This window comes from Eurosta solidaginis, chromosome 2 (assembly GCF_040869045.1).
Source record: "Eurosta solidaginis isolate ZX-2024a chromosome 2, ASM4086904v1, whole genome shotgun sequence".
NCBI classification, from domain to species: Eukaryota; Metazoa; Arthropoda; class Insecta; order Diptera; family Tephritidae; genus Eurosta; species Eurosta solidaginis.
In genome coordinates this window covers 96,756,931-96,775,346 of record NC_090320.1, presented here as the reverse complement: position 1 = coordinate 96,775,346, position 18,416 = coordinate 96,756,931, and the positions used below count along the sequence as shown (strand labels likewise).

The following is an 18,416-nucleotide window of genomic DNA, read 5'->3' as shown; positions in this document are numbered from 1 at the left end:
TTAGGGGTTCTCCAATTTCACGAGCTCAGTTTACTGGGAGCTCATTTTATATTAGTATGAAGAAGTATATAAATATGAATCAAATGTGAATTATAGTTTAGTTTTTAAGCTGAATCGAAACAAATAAGTCGAGTTTTTAAAAAACTCAAATTCTAATTAATATACTTTAATTTGCACATATGTAGCCGCTTTATAAATCTTATATATTATCTATAATTGCTGTTTTAATGTGCAGGTCCCTTTTTTGCTCTTATTTGGAATCCAAATCTATAAATAAAGTTTTGGTTGTAAAGATGAGATTCGTGCTATTAGCGAGTTTTGGGAATTATTGGTCGTAGTCCTTTTGTTTAGCTATATTTTATAAAAATTATTTGTTAAAAATAAACGATTGTGAGCAGGCAAAGAAATCTATTTGTACTATGGCACTATTATGAATATTTGATTAGAACTAACACTGCATTACCGGCAGTTGCTAACATTTGCCAGATGGCAGCGCAAGCGCATGTAAGTTGTTATTGATAGATGATTCATTGATGGAACAGGTGCTTTCTCTTGATATTTGGTATGAGACCTTTATATACAACTTTCATAATTTGGATGGTGACATCGTAGCCGCATATAAGCAAATAAGAACAGCTGATTTCTGTTAATTTTTGATTTGAAACTTTGAAAACCGATTAAGTTAAATACCTACATACATACGTGGTAAGTTGTTAAATTAAATTTTTTTTATTAATATCCAAAGATTACAATACCAAGAAGGAGGACCTTAATGCCTTAGCTGAGCGAAAAAATGGCAAAACGCTAGACGGAGTCAAACAAGTCAGCAAAGAAATATTGATCTACAGCGTTTAAGTCAGCGTATGGTATCTAACAGGAACAAAGTGAACAGGCGATAGTTCAGCGTAGAAGTGATTTGCAGCAGTCATAGACTAAGCAGTGATGTCAACGCTACGAGGGCGCAGGAAAAGCTTGCAAAAACGTATCGCTGCGCACGTCTCGACATTTCAGTAGAACCACATAGCGTTAGGCGTATGGACCAACAATGTCTGTTCTGCACGGCGAAATTTAATCCATGGGAGGTTAGCAATAACATTTCCTCAATTTGTTGTCACAAAGGGAAGGTGAGTTTGCCGCAAATTTCTATATGCGAAGAATTGAAAGTCCTCATCGAACGCCATGATGCCACCACAAGAAACTATTAAAAAAATATTTAAATATGTAGCTAGAATCTTTAATATCAATGTGTAAATAGCTAATATATATGGAAAAAATAAATTTGTATCTTCATAGCTCGCAACTATGTTTTGTATTTTGTTGAGCAAGATGCGCACGGGTCCGGCTAGTAAATAAATAAATGTAAGGCGCGATAACCTCCGAATTTATTTTAGGCCGATCTTCTATTCATTATAATAATATTGAAATTTTTTTTTATTCAAGCGAATAGAAATTTGATGTAGGTAAATTTTTACTTGTAGTGTAGTGTAAACAGCCAACAATTGCAATGCCAAAACGTGTAAACCACTTAATGTGCCACCCTGTGACAAAATGAGTCTAAACTTTAATCAACAAAAAGCGGTGCGTTTACTAATTGTTGCTGATACCGCAATTGCCAAGATTTAGTACAGATGTGTGTGCACCGTGCGACCAAACCAAATTCGCATTTAGGCAAATTTGCTGATACTACATTTCCCACAGACGTCACAAATCATAACAAATATGAAGGTACATATTTGTGTCGATATGTATGTAGACATGTAAGTATGTAAGGTTTAAATTAAATATGTATGTAAGAATATGTTTAGAATTAGAATGTAAAGTTTAAAGTAAATATGTATGTAAGAATATGTTTAGAATAATTTAGTATAAATAAGCTGACAATATTTGAATAAAGGCAATTCATACTTAAACTTCAAAACGCACCTTTTATATGGCGATCCTTCCTTTGATTCTGCTGGCTGATAATTCAGCCTAAATTCATTTCTGGCAAGGATACTACTGGCGGAGAACAACCAGCGGCACCAGCAATATTCCAGCCAAAATCATTATCTACATAACAACATAATAACGTTTGAATTGGTATACAAAAGGAGTCACAGCAAATGAAGTTGGTGCTAAACACAAATCTACGTCCTTAGCCAGCCAGAAATATCCAGTGGTGATGAGGTGCTAGATAATTGGGAAGAAATTAATGAAGTCGGTTAGAGCATAAAAAGGGTGGAATAAACAGCATGACTGGCAGCATAATACACGCATAAGTGGAATAATATTTTTGATCCTATCACCTCCGGTCTTTTATGGACAAAGCTATAATTTTCCCGACCGGCGGGCTATAATTCTCAAATGGCAGCATCAACAAAAAGTCACACTACATAAAAATCTGCAACTATTTCGACTGGCAGCATTTAATAAGTATAATTAGCTAAATTTTGAAGTCGGTTTGACAATTTAGGCATTATTTTTAAGGAAGATGACCATAAAAATATTAGGGCAACCTAACGGCTGCCTATTGACGAGCAAAAATTTTATATTTTTGCTGTAAAATACATATATTTTTTTTCCTCTAAATTATGTTCCTAGAATAATTTTGGCAACTTCACGGTTGTTCAACCAGTAACAGAAAAATTCAATTTCTACTTAGGAATTTTTTTTGTTGAAAAAAAAAATAATAATTTTGGTAATTATAAATAAATCTAAGGAAAAAGCGTAGGAAACATTTTATTTGTAGCAAAAACTACTAAACAAAAAAAGAGCGTCACGTCCAAAGGATGCCGACCCACAATTTGAAATTCACTGCTTTCCTACAGCATTGTAATCAGTCGTGGCAGGGAGGTATTTTCATATGTCAAAATTTTATTTCAAATACTATTTTTATATATCTTTTTTGGTGCCGTTTCCTTTATTCAAATAACTTTTCAATTTTATTTCGCAGCGAAAAACGCGAAAATAACGTATTTTTAAGCGAAATTAAAGCAAGCGACAAACAACTGTTATTTTTGGAGACAAACTTTAGGAGAAACTTATTCCCTGAGCCCTGTATTCAACTAAAAAAATACTTTTAATTCTATAACAAAAGTTATAACCTTGGTTTTAGCGCTGCACGTATGTCTAAAGTAAATGCTCAGGAAATGATTTCAGTTACTTCGTTGGGATTATTGAAAACCCTTATATTTATTTAGGAAGGGCTGTAAAACATATTATATTAGTATTATATTTTACTCATGTTTTTAGACGATGATGACTATATACGATCTGGCTTCATTACCTTGCAACATTCAATTGATAAAACATACATAAAACTTCACAATGGAGGGAACATCATTAATTTCGACTTTGAAATCGCTCCAATGCCTATGATTGCACAGGAAACCATAGATTCACAGAGAATTATTTGGTTCGGCTCGCTGTATTCAATCCTATTTAATGTACTGTTGCTCAGCACATTTCTCGTGCCTGTAGTGGAAGAAAAACAAAATGGAATAAAGGTAAAATAAACGCAAAAAGGACGTTACTTAAAACCATGTTTTTTTTGTAAATCCAAAAAAAAATCACTTCTATGTTTTTTAAGGAGTTTTTAGCTATCGCAACCCCTATGGACTGTTTGAATGGTATAAGCTTTTTCCTTATCAGATTAATGATGTATGCGGCATTTACAATGGTGATACTAATTGCTGGGCTCATTTACCATGCTTTTAGTGAAATAGTGCCCATTGTGTACATTATAATACTCTTCGGACTTTATATACTTTCTTCGATGTGCTATACGTATCTAATATCAGTATTTTTCCACTCAGGTAAGCATTCGCAAAATAAGTTAATAGCTGTATATTAATTAAATCTTCACAGTGTTTCATGCTAAAGTTGGCGGACTCTTACTGCTCGTTATGCCATACATTCTATTCTTTTCAAAAGGAAGCGTTTCCACCGTAGCAAATATTTTTAGTACAAAGACGTTCATGGAAGGAATTAGGAATTTTCAAATCTTTACGAATAAGTGTATTGTTTCACTTGCTAAAGTCAACAATTTTAATATACTAATTATTTACAATTATAGATCGCGAGGTTGGACCTAGTGTACTTAACATAAACATCACTGAAACGTCATTTACTGTATTAACAGTTTATAGTATTCAAATTTTGCAGTGCTTAATATATATCGTACTTTACAACTACTTGTCATACATTTCTCCTGGGTCAGTCAGTTTCAAAAGACCATATTTACTCCCGTTTATGGTAAATATAATATAAAGCATAATATATCCGTATATTTATATTTATCTGTATATCGTTCGTTTAGTTCACAAACGCCAACCATTTTTTTAACAGATTCAAGTATGATTATTAATAAAATACAATTTCACTAAAAAACGTAGCATCAAGCATAATGGCTTTCTATCGAAACAGATTTTAGACTCAAGAAAGGTACTAATTGAGCTCGTCTGTAAAAAGCAGTGTTGCCATTTTAGCTTTTTTCTAGCTAGATTTCGTTTTTTTTCGTTTAACTTCAAAAGTTGCGATTAAGCTTTAAGCCTTTTTCAGCTTTTCAGAAATTGTTTAGCTCTTTTAAGTTTTTTTTCAAAATTATGGAAAGTTATGATACAGGTGATGTAGATTAGAGATATACACCACCGCCGCTGTCGAATTTCGTGTTGTTTGGCACGCCGCCGCCGAATGTCAAAAAATAAAAAAAAATCGACGCGGTGGCGGTGTTCTGCGCCTTACTATATTTTCTACTCACTCAAGCTTTTTTAGGCCGTTTGTTGTTTATGCCGAAAATTGTTCCGATTTGGTCGAAAGGAGTACCAGTGGATGTGCATCACATTTAGATTATGCAAGCACACAAAAAATATACTTAATTGAATTCGAAAATGTTTAGTTTTTTCATTACAATTATTATTTTTACACTTATGGCTCTATTCCAATTATCTCAAGATTACTTTTTTTTACTTAATTGGCGCTTAACCGATTAAACGGCTTCCCAAGGCAGCCGGTTCTATGTACCGGAGCGACTCGGGATTTTTCCCGACCAAGGGCTGTAATTTCAGTGTAACCCCATTTAATTTGTTGCGTCCCTCCCACAAATTGTCATCCTCCCAGGAGCTCCTTGCACCGGGACTGCGCCATACTCTCCTGCTCCGGGATTAGTAGGCGAATCGAATTCTAATATATTTCTCTAAGGTAGAAAGTTGGAGGACGATTTGCGAAACTGTCGCGAATTATAGCATTCTCGACAAAAAGGAGACTTCGTTCTCGATATCGAGAAAAGGGTTAGAATTCTAATCGAATTCTAACGTCAATTTCTAATGAGTTTCTAATGAGAATTTTGAAGTGATGCGCATTTAAGTTCAATTATTTAAAATCAGCGGAATTTTCATTGTTTCATTATATCAAATACTTTTATTTGGTTATAAGCTTATGTATTAAGAATGAACAAATTTCAAAGACTTTATCTATTATACTAAATTCAAACCGTACTTAAAGATTGAGCTCAGGGTTGGTTTGAGGTACGGATGAGGAAGCGTTTTCTTCAGGCCATTCACATAGCACCTCAATAATCTGCTCGCTTTCCTTTTTTAACTTTTTTTGATTAATTTTCACTTACTTGTATTTATTATTATAAATTAAAAAACTTATTTTGCAACTTATAATATTTCTACACAACTTTTCACTATTTTTATTTTGTTTGTATAACACTAATAGCTCCGACACATAAGCAGTTTTTCATATAGATGAGTTTAACACATGCTTATGCATTATGAGTAGATTGCACGTATTTTTATGGAGAATGGTAGACTGAGCGACACTAGCGCCATCTGATATTGAAAAGTAGCCAACTCCCCAATTTTGTTCCAAGCAAATCATAAGAAGAAGAATTTGACATTTGCTTTGGCTAGGGATGTTGGCACACTTTGCAAGTGAAATTACTTTTTCCACTGTTTGGTAAATTTTGTAACATTTTTCACAATTAAGAACTGCAATATAACAATCGAATACGGCACAAAATATGTTAGCAAGTAGCTAATTTGAGACTTTTCCAGGTGTTTTGGATGCCTTTCTGGGAGAGATAGAGATGGTGGCTGTTTGGTCGACTATGACTCTTACTGCTTCAAGCGTGTAAAAGGTGGAGGAAACTCCCACTGCTAAACTGCGCCAAGACTTTCATGATTTCCACGACGGTTCTAAGGGTTGTCAAACAGCGTAGCGATGCGGAGTCAAATTGGCGATTGTAAAGCCAGCAACGGTAGATCTTACCAATCAGGACTAGTCACCAGGATTTTGGCAGGAACTGTTTAAGCACATCAAAATTTTGCCGGCAAATATATTTGTTGCAGAGTATGCTGCACTTTACGTTTGATTCGTTGGACAAGTTATCCCTTGCGGAAAGCTTTCCCTTATTCTGTTGCACGAAATGTAGTATTAACGTACTCAACAGCACCCGACCTTTATGCTAGGTTTTTAATAAAAGACTCAAATTTGTTTTCCATGTTTTAGTAAATTTATTTCGTGTTACAAATTTCGCGCACGGCAAAGTGTGGAAAAAACACTTGATATATGTTATCTTTCGAATTATTTCAGCTCGAATTATTAAGCACGATATGGAAATTGCACAATGTCAAAATGATAAAAGTTTACAATATTATTTGAGCAGAAACGCAACTAATATTGAGACGCTCGAATGCAGAGATTTTTATAACAAAAGTGATGGTTTTCACGATATGAGAACAATAATAATAAATTTTCAATACCCAAAAGGTGGTGGTTTTTTGACAGGTAGCGATTCGGCGAATTCTATCTGGTGGATTTGCGCGGTGGAGGCTGCCATGAGGAGACCCAATAGGGAATTTAAAGGTAAATACAATGCATTGATTCTAGGGGATGATTCGATACAATACAATTCAATAATCGAATACAATACAAGATGCGGGGTATATATATAAATTCATGGATATACGTATGTGCAAGGGGGAGATGGGACGGGTGGCAGCCTACGCCGCGGAAACATCCTGGCCCGCCTAGGCGTACTAAGCGCCTAACGTGTGCTTCAGCTCGTTCAGAGCACGACCGGCTTCTTTGATTAGGATTTTGCCCACTTTGCTTTTGTACGTGGCGGTGCACCGGATGGTGCGATCTGACACGGTCGGTGGGCGCTCGTTACGCCGGGAACGGGGTTTGGGCGCTGCTGCTGCCGGTTGTTGTTGATGAGTGCTGCGTTTTGGTGGTTCGCGGCGGCGCGACTGACGAGGATGGCGCCCCGGCTGCGAGGGTTGGCGACTCCCGGTGTCGCGGTGGAGTAGTGTGTGGTGATGGAGCCCACAGACGTGGCAGCGCTCGCGGGACGTACACACGCTCGTGTGATGGGACAATGCTAGGCAATTGGTGCAGTATTTGTGCGCCCTGGCAATAACAGTGGGTAAGTCGAAAGCGCGTGGTGCCGCATACACAAACGGCATCGTCGATAGTCGGCGACGGCATCGGAATTTCGTGGTGGGATCCTTGGCCTTGTCACTTGCGATTCCAAGGAGCGGCGCGGTGTGGGATACGGGGGGCGTTGGCGATCCATCTGAGAAAGATAGGATAAAATACGTGTTAGTCACTCCTGATGTTGGGAGGAGAGTGTTGGTAGGGGCGATGATTATTGGTGTGAATTTTGCGATAGCACAGGGGGTTGGACTGTATAACGTTCTGGGGATGCTACAGAGCCTTGAGGGCCTGATTCAGGTTCAGAGGTCGGTAGAAAACATAATTTGGTGATGGGCCTGGTGAGTACGGCATTCTGGGTGCGTATGTCGACTACTCGAATATGGCCGTCTCTTCCTAGATGGGTGGCTTCCACGCGTCCTATGCGCCATTCGGTAGGGGGTAGGTTGTCTTCCTTGATGACGACCAGGTCGCCGATTTTAGGGGGAGGTTGAGCGGTTTGCCATCGATAACGCTTGTGTAACTCCATGAGATAGTCATTCTTCCAGCGCTTGCTGAATTGGTAATGTAAAACTTTCAACCGTTCCCAACGGTTGATCAAAGAGAGGTGTTCATAGTTCGGTTCGGGGATGCCGAGAAGGGGTGCGCCTCGGAGAAAGTGGCCAGGTGTGAGAGCGGTGAGATCCGCTGGGTCCTGGGAAAGCGGGGAGATAGGACGAGAATTGAGTACGGCCTCTATGCGAATTAATAACGTTGAGAATTCTTCAAAGGTGAAGCTGTGTGTTCCGGGGATCTTTTTAAAATGGGTTTTAAAGCTTTTGACGGCAGATTCCCATAATCCGCCCATGCTTGTTGCAGGAGGCGGAGGTCCGCATGCAGGATGCTCTCGTGTAGAAACCTTATATAGAGGGAAGTAAATCGAGCCTTTTCGGGGAGAATGATGGGATGACACTCATTGTAGGTCATGTCGGCGTTTACTAATCGTCCGTTGGCACGGAGAATCCCGTTTGTGTCCAGGAAGGGGTCAAGTGCCAGTAGGGGACTTCGCTTTTCGATGGGTTTTGAATTTGGGGTGGTTGATATAGACCGCCGTGAACATGTCACGGAAGGACGGCCATTGATAATAACTCCCGTAAAAGACTTCGGTGTCACAGGCGGGCTTTGAGATGCATCCCGGAACTTTCTTGGGGAGTGGTGGTTGTAGCGGGGACGGGATTGCTTAGTACCCTTAGCTGGAGCTGATCGCCTATTTTTGCCTTTGTGTCCTCATACGCTATAAGGCAGGCGCGGTATTTGTTGACAGCTGAGGCCTTAAAGTCGTTGTCATCTGACTCTACGACGGCGTCATATGCGCTCTGTAGCCTTTCCCAGAACACATCGATATTTTTGTCTTTTATTTTTAGGGATGCCTCGGTGTTATCTTGGATGTCGGTTGTACCGAACCGAGCGCAGTAATCCGAAAAGAGATCCGTTTCGGATATAAATTTACTTTCGACCACGCTAGCCATTCTGAAGAGGGACTTGCTTAATTTTATTTTAGCTATTTTGGTTATTTTGGAGATTGCGGAGTGTTTATTTCTACGGGAAAATCAAAGGGATAAGTTTTCCTATTGGTCGAGAGTGTAGTAGGCTAGGACAAGTTAGACTCAATTGGGATTAGTCTGGGACCAGTTGGGATGAGCGGTAGAATTTACTGCTGGGTAATTTAAACTATGTGAATGTGGCCGAATTTGCTGCTGGGTATCCTGAGTAATACTTATGTGGGAATATGTATTTATATTATACCGCAAGGGACACAAGTTAACTTTGTGAGAGTATGAGTGGGATCTGCCGGTTTGTAATGCACCGCTTTTATGTACGTGTGTATGGGGGTGGGAATATATATATATTTATTGCGCTGTCATACAGTTTTGGCGGGAAAATATTACTTTTGGCGCGAAAAGGATTACGTTTGGCGGGAAAAAGATTATTTGGCGGAAGCCGCCAAATTTTCCGGGGGAATATGCTTTAATATATGTACGTGATTTTTGAAGGGGCTGGTTTCTTCAATGGCGAAGAAGGACCATTAGTTAATTTGAGACTTACCCAGGTGTTTTGGATGCCTTTCTGGGAGAGATAGAAATGGTGGCTGTTTGGTCGACTATAACTCTTACTGCTTCAAGTGTGTAAAAGGTGGAGCAAACTCCCACTGCTAAACTGCGCCAAGACTTTGATGATTTCCACGACGATTCTAAGCGATGCGGAGTCAAATTGGCGATTGTAAAGCCAGCAACGGTAGGTCTTACCAATCAGGACTAGTCACCAGGATTTTGGCAGGAACTGTTTAAGCACATAAAAATTTTGCCGGCAAATATATTTGTTGCAAGAGTATGCTGCACTTTACGTTTGATTCGTTGGACAAGTTATCCCTTGCGGAAAGCTTTCCCTTATTCTGTTGCACGAAATGTAGTATTAACGCACTCAACAGCACCCGACCTTTATGCTAGGTTTTTAATAAAAGACTTAAATTTGTTTTCCAGGTTTTAGTAAATTTATTTCGTGTTACAAATTTCGCGCACGGCAAAGTGAAGAAAAAAAACACTTGATATATGTTATCTTTCGAAGTATTTCAGCTCGAATTATTAAGCACGATATGGAAATTGCACAATGTCAAAATGATAAAAGTTTACAATATTATTTGAGCAGAAACGCAACCAATATTGAGACGCTCGAATGCAGAGATTTTTATAACAAAAGTGATGGTTTTCACGAAATGAGAACAATAATAATAAATTTTCAATACCCAAAAGGTGGTGGTTTTTTGACAGGTAGCGATCCTGCCGGATCGCTACTATGTAGTTGCAGCGAATTCCATCTGGTGGATTTGCGCGGTGGAGGCTGCCATGAGGAGACCCAATAGGGAATTTAAAGGTAAATACAATGCATTGATTCTAGGGGATGATTCGATACAATATAATTCAATAATCGAATACAATACAAGATGCGGGGTATATATATAAATTCATGGATATACGTATGTGCAAGGGGGAGATGGGACGGGTGGCAGCCTACGCCGCGTAAACACAAGTATTTTTGGTGTATAGGGATAATGTTTACAACAGTGTTTCGCGAAATTTTGTATGTGAATGGGCAAGGCGTAATAAACTTCAATTGCGAAATCTGAAGTTCCTTCATATTTACAAACGCAACGTCTTGGTTGATTGTGGCGATGTTATTTGAATGCATAAGCTTGTGTTAAACGCATCTATATGAAAAATGTCATTGTACCGCGGCCTTAAGGATGAGTGATCATGTCGTGCAAATAATCGATAACTGTGGCAATGATCATAACAACGCATTTCTAGTGTTAATTGAATCGTTTCACAGTCGAATGCTATGGTCTCCGCGACGACAACCCGCCGACGGGTTTCATTGCGCCATGTTGCCAGGCCGCAAACCCAACTACAACAGGTACCCCAATGCTTACCCAGGGACGTCCAGTCCCAGGGCCACAACAGCAATTGCGTCGTGGCCTCCCACAACTCAGGTGTAGTCACCCGTCACTTACTCCTAGAGTGACGACGTCTCCCCCGCTGCACTCCAGAATTCTGCAGTTAAACTATAATGGGTTAACTGGGAAGATCACGGAGATAGTCGATTTCAAGAGACTAAACTCACAGCAAGATCAGCTCTGTAGACGTGCTCTGGGTATAATGTGCACAGAAAAGATCGCGAGAGCGGAAATGGAGGCGGTCTCGCGTTTATCGTATACCACTCAGTGCAATATCATATATTTGATCCCGACATCGGCCCCAGGGACAGTGGCTTATAACGTCACGGCTTATCAGTCCGGTCAGGCGATGTAAACCTAGAAATCATCAGTGGATACCACCCTAGTACCAGGCCCTACTCACTGGCGATAATCGCATTATCTTAGGCGATTTCAATGCACATCACGATCTATGGCATTCAAACCTGCAGGCGGGCAGCAGGGGTGAGATGTTGGCGGATCAAATAGAAGGAACGACGTTCTGCACAATAAGCGGAGACGCCCCCACTCGTATGCTAGGAAGCTGCCACAGTTCGCCAGATAAATCAATCGGGAGCGCAGGACTCGTAAACTGCGTCAACTGGCAGCCGATGGTAACATTGGCATCCGACCACCTGCCTATACTTATTTCGCTCGAGCAAACCGCCGACTTCACCGTCACCGAAAAACGCACTTTCATAAACTTTAAAAAAGGAAAGTGGGATGATACAAATCCTTTACAGACAACCGCTTTGCTGCCCTCCCTATGGCGACCGAAGAAGAATTAAACAAGGGGTGCCACAGTGTGGTGTCCTATCCCCACTTTTGTTTTAACTTCTACATATCAAAGCTACCTTCGACACCAGAAGGAGTTACTATCGTTTCCTACGCCGATGACTGCACAATAATGGCCACAGGCCCAGGCCCACAACGGCTACCTCCCTAATCTCTCCAGTTTTTTCGCCTCGCGAAACCTGACATTATAAGCGACTAAATCATCGGCAACCTTATTTACAACGCGGACGTCCCAAATGTCGACTATTTTGAACATCCACGTCAATGACACTACGCTACCGACTGTCTTACACCCCAAAATATTGGGTGTGACGTTTGATCAGATACTACATTTTGGTGAGCAGGCAGCCGCAATTGTACCGAAAATCCAGAGCCGCAAAAAAATCCTCAAATCTCTTGCTGTCAGTACTTTGGGTTATAATATGTTGAATAGAAGAAAGACTTTCTTTAAGGTTGAGCGAAAAAAGCGATTGATTTTATTGTAGAAAATGTCTTACTATTTATACAGAACTTTCTATTGTGCACATACATAATTCCGTTAATACTTACAAGCTAGAGGTGTGTACATTCTTGTTACATATAGCTTGTGTCAGCATATTATTTGGCCTAATTCTAGAAATTTGTTGTTGGATAAATATTTCGGCAGGCGCATTGACAAACTGTCATTGGCGTTCGGTCACGCTATTAACAAGTTGGTCAATGCGCCAGTTAAATGTAATTGGATATGTTTATGAATATTTGAGCAGTGTATGTTGCTAAACCGACGGTATCGATTAGTCATGCTGGGACGCATTGAGTAAGGCTTAGCAACTGTAAACAGATACGACTTCCCGCTGAGTTCAACCTAACTTATCTATGCCGCTATGACTTGCCTGTGTGTGGTCAATGTTGGGTTATGCATAAAAAGTGCATAGCAAGTGAGATTCATTCTGGTATGTACATAAATACAAATATCTTGTCTTATTCTGGGAATGCCACACCATCCACCTTAGAAAGAGTCTTGTATAATTGAAAACAATTGTTTATGACTCTTAAATGGTCTTACTGACCCACTTAAGGTTTATTTGGATTTACAAAATTTTAATTGCTTTTAGTATTCTATTGTAATTGTTTGCATGGCGGTGACCTGATATGGGAAGTAAAGAGTCTGTTTACTTTATTTTCTGTTTTCCTTTGTTTCTAATATGCTGACTTTGTTATTAAAATTTTTTTTTGCTATTTTTGTATATTTATAATTATGAGTAATGTTTCGTATCAAGTTCTTATTTATTGAAATTCGTTTTACGCGGCTGACTTTTAAGTGTGTCGACCCACTTAAAATCAGCTTGCGTTTACAAATTATTCTTTAACGTTTATGAATTAATGGTAACATGATACCAACATGAATTTGTATGTTCTTTTTTTCTTTTTGTTTGTTTACATTTTCTTTACTTGTGTATCTGTTGTGCTGGTTTTTGTTTGGCGAGTAAAGTGGAATGCTTTTGTTGAAAAAATTGTTTTTTGTTAATTATGTGACTTACTAGCAGATGTTTTATATTGGTTTAAGCCTATTTTTATGGACTATTATTTCCTTATCTTTATTGTTCCTATCACTATTTTCTACTCTATGTGGTATTAAAGTGAAATTGTTATTTTTATCAATATTCTTTACTCTATGCTGTCCCTTATATTTATTATCTAACTTATGGCGCGGGTAATTTCTAACTAATACTAGATCACCTATATCTATTTCCTTACCGTAGCTACTTCTATGATAGTTTGTTTTTTTGTTTTTCTTTAGTCTCTTGTACTAATTTCCTAGCTCGTTGCTGGGCTATATGTAGCCTGTATTTTATTTCTTTATCATATTTTATTTTCATCTAGAAATCCGTAGGTCGGGGGTTTTCGCGAATATAAGCTCGAAAGGAAAATACCCGTGTACGGTTGATAGCGTCGTATTGTAACAGTACGCGAAATACCTGAGGTATTCATCCCAATCATCTTTGTCACTGGATATGTATGAACGTACATATTCACTAAACGTTCTGTGACTACGCTCTACAGTGCCAAAGGTTGATGATGGTATGGTGTTGAGGTTTTATGCTCAATTTTTAGCAGTTTGCACAGTTCTTCGAATAAGCTATTTTTGTATTCGGTTCCCATGTCTGTTACGATTGTTTTCATGCAACCATAAGTCAGAATGAAATACTCGAATACAGTTTTAGCAACTGTTATCGCATGTTTGCTCGGGACTGGGATTGCTATCAAGTATTTGGTTAGATTGCATATAATGGTAACTGTATATTCGTTTCCATTTATCGATTTTGGTAATGGTCCGACCGTATCGATTTGTACAATATCAAAAGCCTTCGGAGGTGTCTCCGTTATTGTAATTGGTTCCTTTATATGCTTATTAACTTTATTCGTTTTGCAGAGGATGCAGTTATTTACGTATTTCTTTATGTTACCTCTCATGTTTTCCAGCTATATTTTTGCTTGATTTTCTTTATCATGCGATTTATTCCTGGGTGGCCACCACTAATAGGATCGTCGTGACATTTGTGCAAAATTTATTTAATTTTCCCGAGATTTGTCACATATATAACCTCGGGGGTTAGTGCGATTGTTAGATTTTTTAAAACCTTGGTACCTTCTTCTATAAATTTGCCTGCTGCAGTATTATTACTTTTAAACAATTTGTCCCCTAAGGACAACTGTATTTGTACAAGTCCTAAATTGGGGGGTTCTTTTTTAAGCCTGATAAAGAATTGTCCTAAGTCAATTTTATCATCAACAATTAGGTTGCTTATATTTATAGTGCTACAAATTTTCTTTCCCACCGTGGTGTGATGGTAGCGTGCTCCGCCTATCACACCGTATGCCCTGGGTTCAACTCCCGGGCAGAGCAACATCAAAATTTTAGAAATAAGATTTTTCAATTAGAAGAAAATTTTTCTAAGCGGGGTCGCCCCTCGGCAGTGTTTGGCAAGCACTCCGGGTGTATTTCTGCCATGAAAAGCTCTCAGTGAAAACTCATCTGCTTTGCAGATGCCGTTCGGAGTCGGCATAAAACATGTAGGTCCCGTCCGGCCAATTTGTAGGGAAAATCAAGAGGAGCACGACGCAAATTGGAAGAGAAGCTCGGCCTTAGATCTCTTCGGAGGTTATCGCGCCTTACATTTATTTTTTATTTATTTTTTTGAAATATAATTTCGGGGGATAGAAAACGAGCCTGATATGTCTTTTTACTTCAAATTTATTTAGCGCTTCATATATTTTGGGTTCTCTTGTGTGACTTTCTTCATTTTTAACATTATTTTTAATATTTTTAGCTGTTGATTTAGTTGAGAATTTCATTATTTTGCATGCTTCCACTAACATTTCTTTTAAGTTTGTAATGTTTATGCGAGACAATGCGTCCGCGACTTGGTTTTCTTTTCCGGCAATGTACTCCACTTCAAAATCATACTCCTTTAAATCGAGTCTTACTCGTGTTAACTTATATGAAGGGCTCTTCATCGAGAAAAGGTATGTTAAAAGGCGATGGTCGGTTTTAATTAGGAATTTTCTGCCATAGACGGATGGATTGCTGCTAATTCTTTCTCTATTCTAGCTTTGTTAGTTTCCCCTTTTGTGAATGATCCAGAAGCGTACGCAATTGGTAACTGTTTGCCATCGTGTTCTTGACTCAGCACTGCTCCGCAAGCATACCCACTAGCGTCTGTTGTTATGCAGAATTCTTTATTGAAGTCTGGGTATTGCAAAAGTTTTGGACTGATTAATGCTTCCTTTAGGTAGACAAAAGCTTTTTGACATTCTTCCGTCTATTCAAAGGAAACATTCTTTTTGCAAACCCTAGTTAGTTTTCTTGAGTACTCTGCGAAGTTTGGTACAAATCTTCTGTAGTAGTTGCAGAACGCTACGAACTTTTTAGCTTCATCGGCTGTTTTTGGTGTTGGGTAGTTTTGAACTGTTTCAAATTTGCTTGGGTCGGGTAGTATTCCCTTGCTTGTACATTTATGGCCTAAATGGGTTACTTCTTGGCTGAAAAATAGACATTTATCTGGATGTAATTTCAGGTTGTATTTTCTGCATGTGGAGAACACGTCCCTTAAGTTTTTTAACATATGTTTTTCGGTGCAACCGAATACAACTAAGTCATCCATGTAAAGGAACGCTTGAGATGGTTTGAGACCTGCAAATGCTAGTGTCATCATTCTTTGGAATGAATTCGGTGCTACTTTCAACCCATAAGGTAGTGTTTTAAATCTATATGTGCCATTTTCGGCTGTGAATGAGGTTATATCCCTAGAATCTGGATGTAATTCTATTTGATGAAAACCTGACATAAGGTCTAGGCATGAAAAATATTTTGCTCTTCAAGTTGGTCTAAAATATCATCAATTCTTGGAAGTGCGAATTTATCTGCTGCTAACTTTTTGTTTACTTGTCTGTAGTCAACTACCAATCTCCATCTTTTTTCTGTGTTCCCTGGGAGTGATTTTTTAAGTACTAGTAAAATAGGACTATGTTATTCTGATATTGAGTGTTCTATAATGTCATCTTCGATCAACTTATTAACCTGTTTGCTTATCTCCCTTTTTTGTGTCTGAGGCAATCTATAGTTTTTTATGTAAACTGGGGTGTCGTGTTTCATGTGTAGTTTTTGTTTGTAAAAATTATTATTTTAGTGCAAATATATCTATGAATTCTGTGCATAATGTTGTTAATTGAGAGTTGACAAATTTTGGGAAGTTTGTGGTTAATCTTTTTAATTTTCCTGTATCATTACTAATTTTATTGTGTGTGCTTGTTTCAATTAGTGTGTAGTCATCTAAATTTTCAGTATTAATTTTGTAATTTTGAATAGTTGTGTTAATAATTCTGACGAAAGTATGATCTTTATTTGTGATTGTGTTTTTTGCTACAAAAATGCCTTCAGATAATTGTTGATGGGGTATGAAGATGTTTTTACTGTCAGTGTTTACTGTTACTTGTCTGATGACTTCAGATCTAACAGGGATCGTAATTGTATTGACGGACAGACAATTTGTAAGGTGCATTGTTATTGTTTGGAGAAAATCATATGGTCTTAGGATTAGTTTATCCTCTGTTTTGCCATAATGTAGAATGCAATTAAAAAAAAAAAAAAAAAAAAATGTAAGGCGCGATAACCTCCGAAGAGATCTAAGGCCGAGCTTCTCTTCCAATTTGCGTCGTGCTCCTCTTGATTTTTCCCTACAAATTGGCCGGACGGGACCTACATGTTTTATGCCGACTCCGAACGGCATCTGCAAGGCAGATGAGTTTTCACTGAGAGCTTTTCATGGCAGAAATACAATCGGAGCGCTTGCCAGACACTGCCGAGGGGCGACCCCGCTTAGACAAATTTTCTTCTAATTGAAAAATCTTATTTCTAAAATTTTGATGTTGCTTTGCCCGGGAGTTGAACCCAGGGCATACGGTGTGATAGGCGGAGCACGCTACCATCACACCACGGTGGCCGCAATTATATTTCTTAATAAAGTCTAAACCTATGATTCCATCACATGGTATTGAGAAGTCGTCTTCTACGACGTGAACTCTATGATAAATTAGAAGGTCATCACCTTTTAAAGCCGTTTTGACTGTGCCTAATGTGCTGATGATGCCTTGACCCATGTCCCTTAAATCTATTATTTGTGTTGTATTTATTTTTGTATGATTATCTATTTGATTCTTTTTTATGATTGAAATATCTGCCCCTGTATCTACTAGGAGCTTTGAAACTGAGTTACTTAGAGTCGTTTTAGTGGATATGTGGCTATTTAAGTGTAAATTTAGTACACATATTTTTCTGCTTATTGCTCTTGAAGTGGAAGTGCTGGTTTTCCTGGTGCATACAGTTGCTCACGTTACGTGTTTGGCTATAATTCCTATTTCCATTTTGGTTCGGTTGCAACCCTTTGGGTATTATTATTTGGTCTTGTGGTATTGTTATTGTTATACCTTGGTTGTGGTCTGAACCTTCTGCCTCTATAACTTCCGTAGTTGTTATTTCGGTAACCTCATTGAAATTACCTCGATACTGATTTTGTTGCCGTATATTTAAAACTGTGTTCGAGCTGCTTGTGATTTCCGTGCAGCTGTTTGTGAACTTTGAAATCGCATCGTTCATTGTTGTGAACGTTCCCCCTTGCATGATCATTTTCACTTTATCATTGGAGCAGTTCTTACACATGGCTTTGACTGCTGCTTGAGTAGCATATCTGGTTGCCGAGTCTGCTCCCTGCAATGACCTAGTTATCTTTTCTATCTCTGCAGTGTATTGGTTTGCTGTTTTACTGCGCTGTTGGATATTCAGGAGTTTTGCTGTCAAAACCTCCACTGACTCGCTTTTTATTGCAGTTCTTAATTTTAATTTTATATGTGCAATTGTGTTTTCGTTGCTAATAAAATTTCTTGCTTTGCATTTTAATTTTGTTTTTATCATCGTTATTGCTAAGGCTTCGTGGCTATCCTTGATTTGGTCGAGGATGTCAAGGGCATCTAAGAAACTATGCAAACGTTCAGGCTTACCATCAAACTCTGGTAGCACTGATGAAGCGGTTTTGATGAATTCAACTACGGTGTGAGTATAAATTTTTGATCACCTAAAGTAAACACGTTTGATTCAAATATAATTCCAAAATGTGATTGAAAAACTATATTCAGTTTTTGATCATCAAAGGACATC

At 38.4% G+C, this 18,416-nt stretch overlaps 1 protein-coding gene across 4 annotated transcripts in view; it reads left to right on the top strand.

Annotated features, from left to right (window-relative positions):
- The window catches only part of Eato (Engulfment ABC Transporter in the ovary), an 854,933-nt gene that overhangs the window by 72,686 nt on the left and 763,831 nt on the right, over positions 1-18,416 (top strand). For all 4 annotated transcript variants that reach the window (XM_067766015.1, XM_067766013.1, XM_067766012.1 and 1 more), the window contains exons 4-7: positions 3,232-3,485; positions 3,569-3,794; positions 3,847-3,996; positions 4,055-4,233. In XM_067766015.1, coding sequence (XP_067622116.1) covers positions 3,232-3,485; positions 3,569-3,794; positions 3,847-3,996; positions 4,055-4,233 — 809 coding nt within the window. The remainder of the gene's footprint in view (positions 1-3,231; positions 3,486-3,568; positions 3,795-3,846; positions 3,997-4,054; positions 4,234-18,416) is intronic.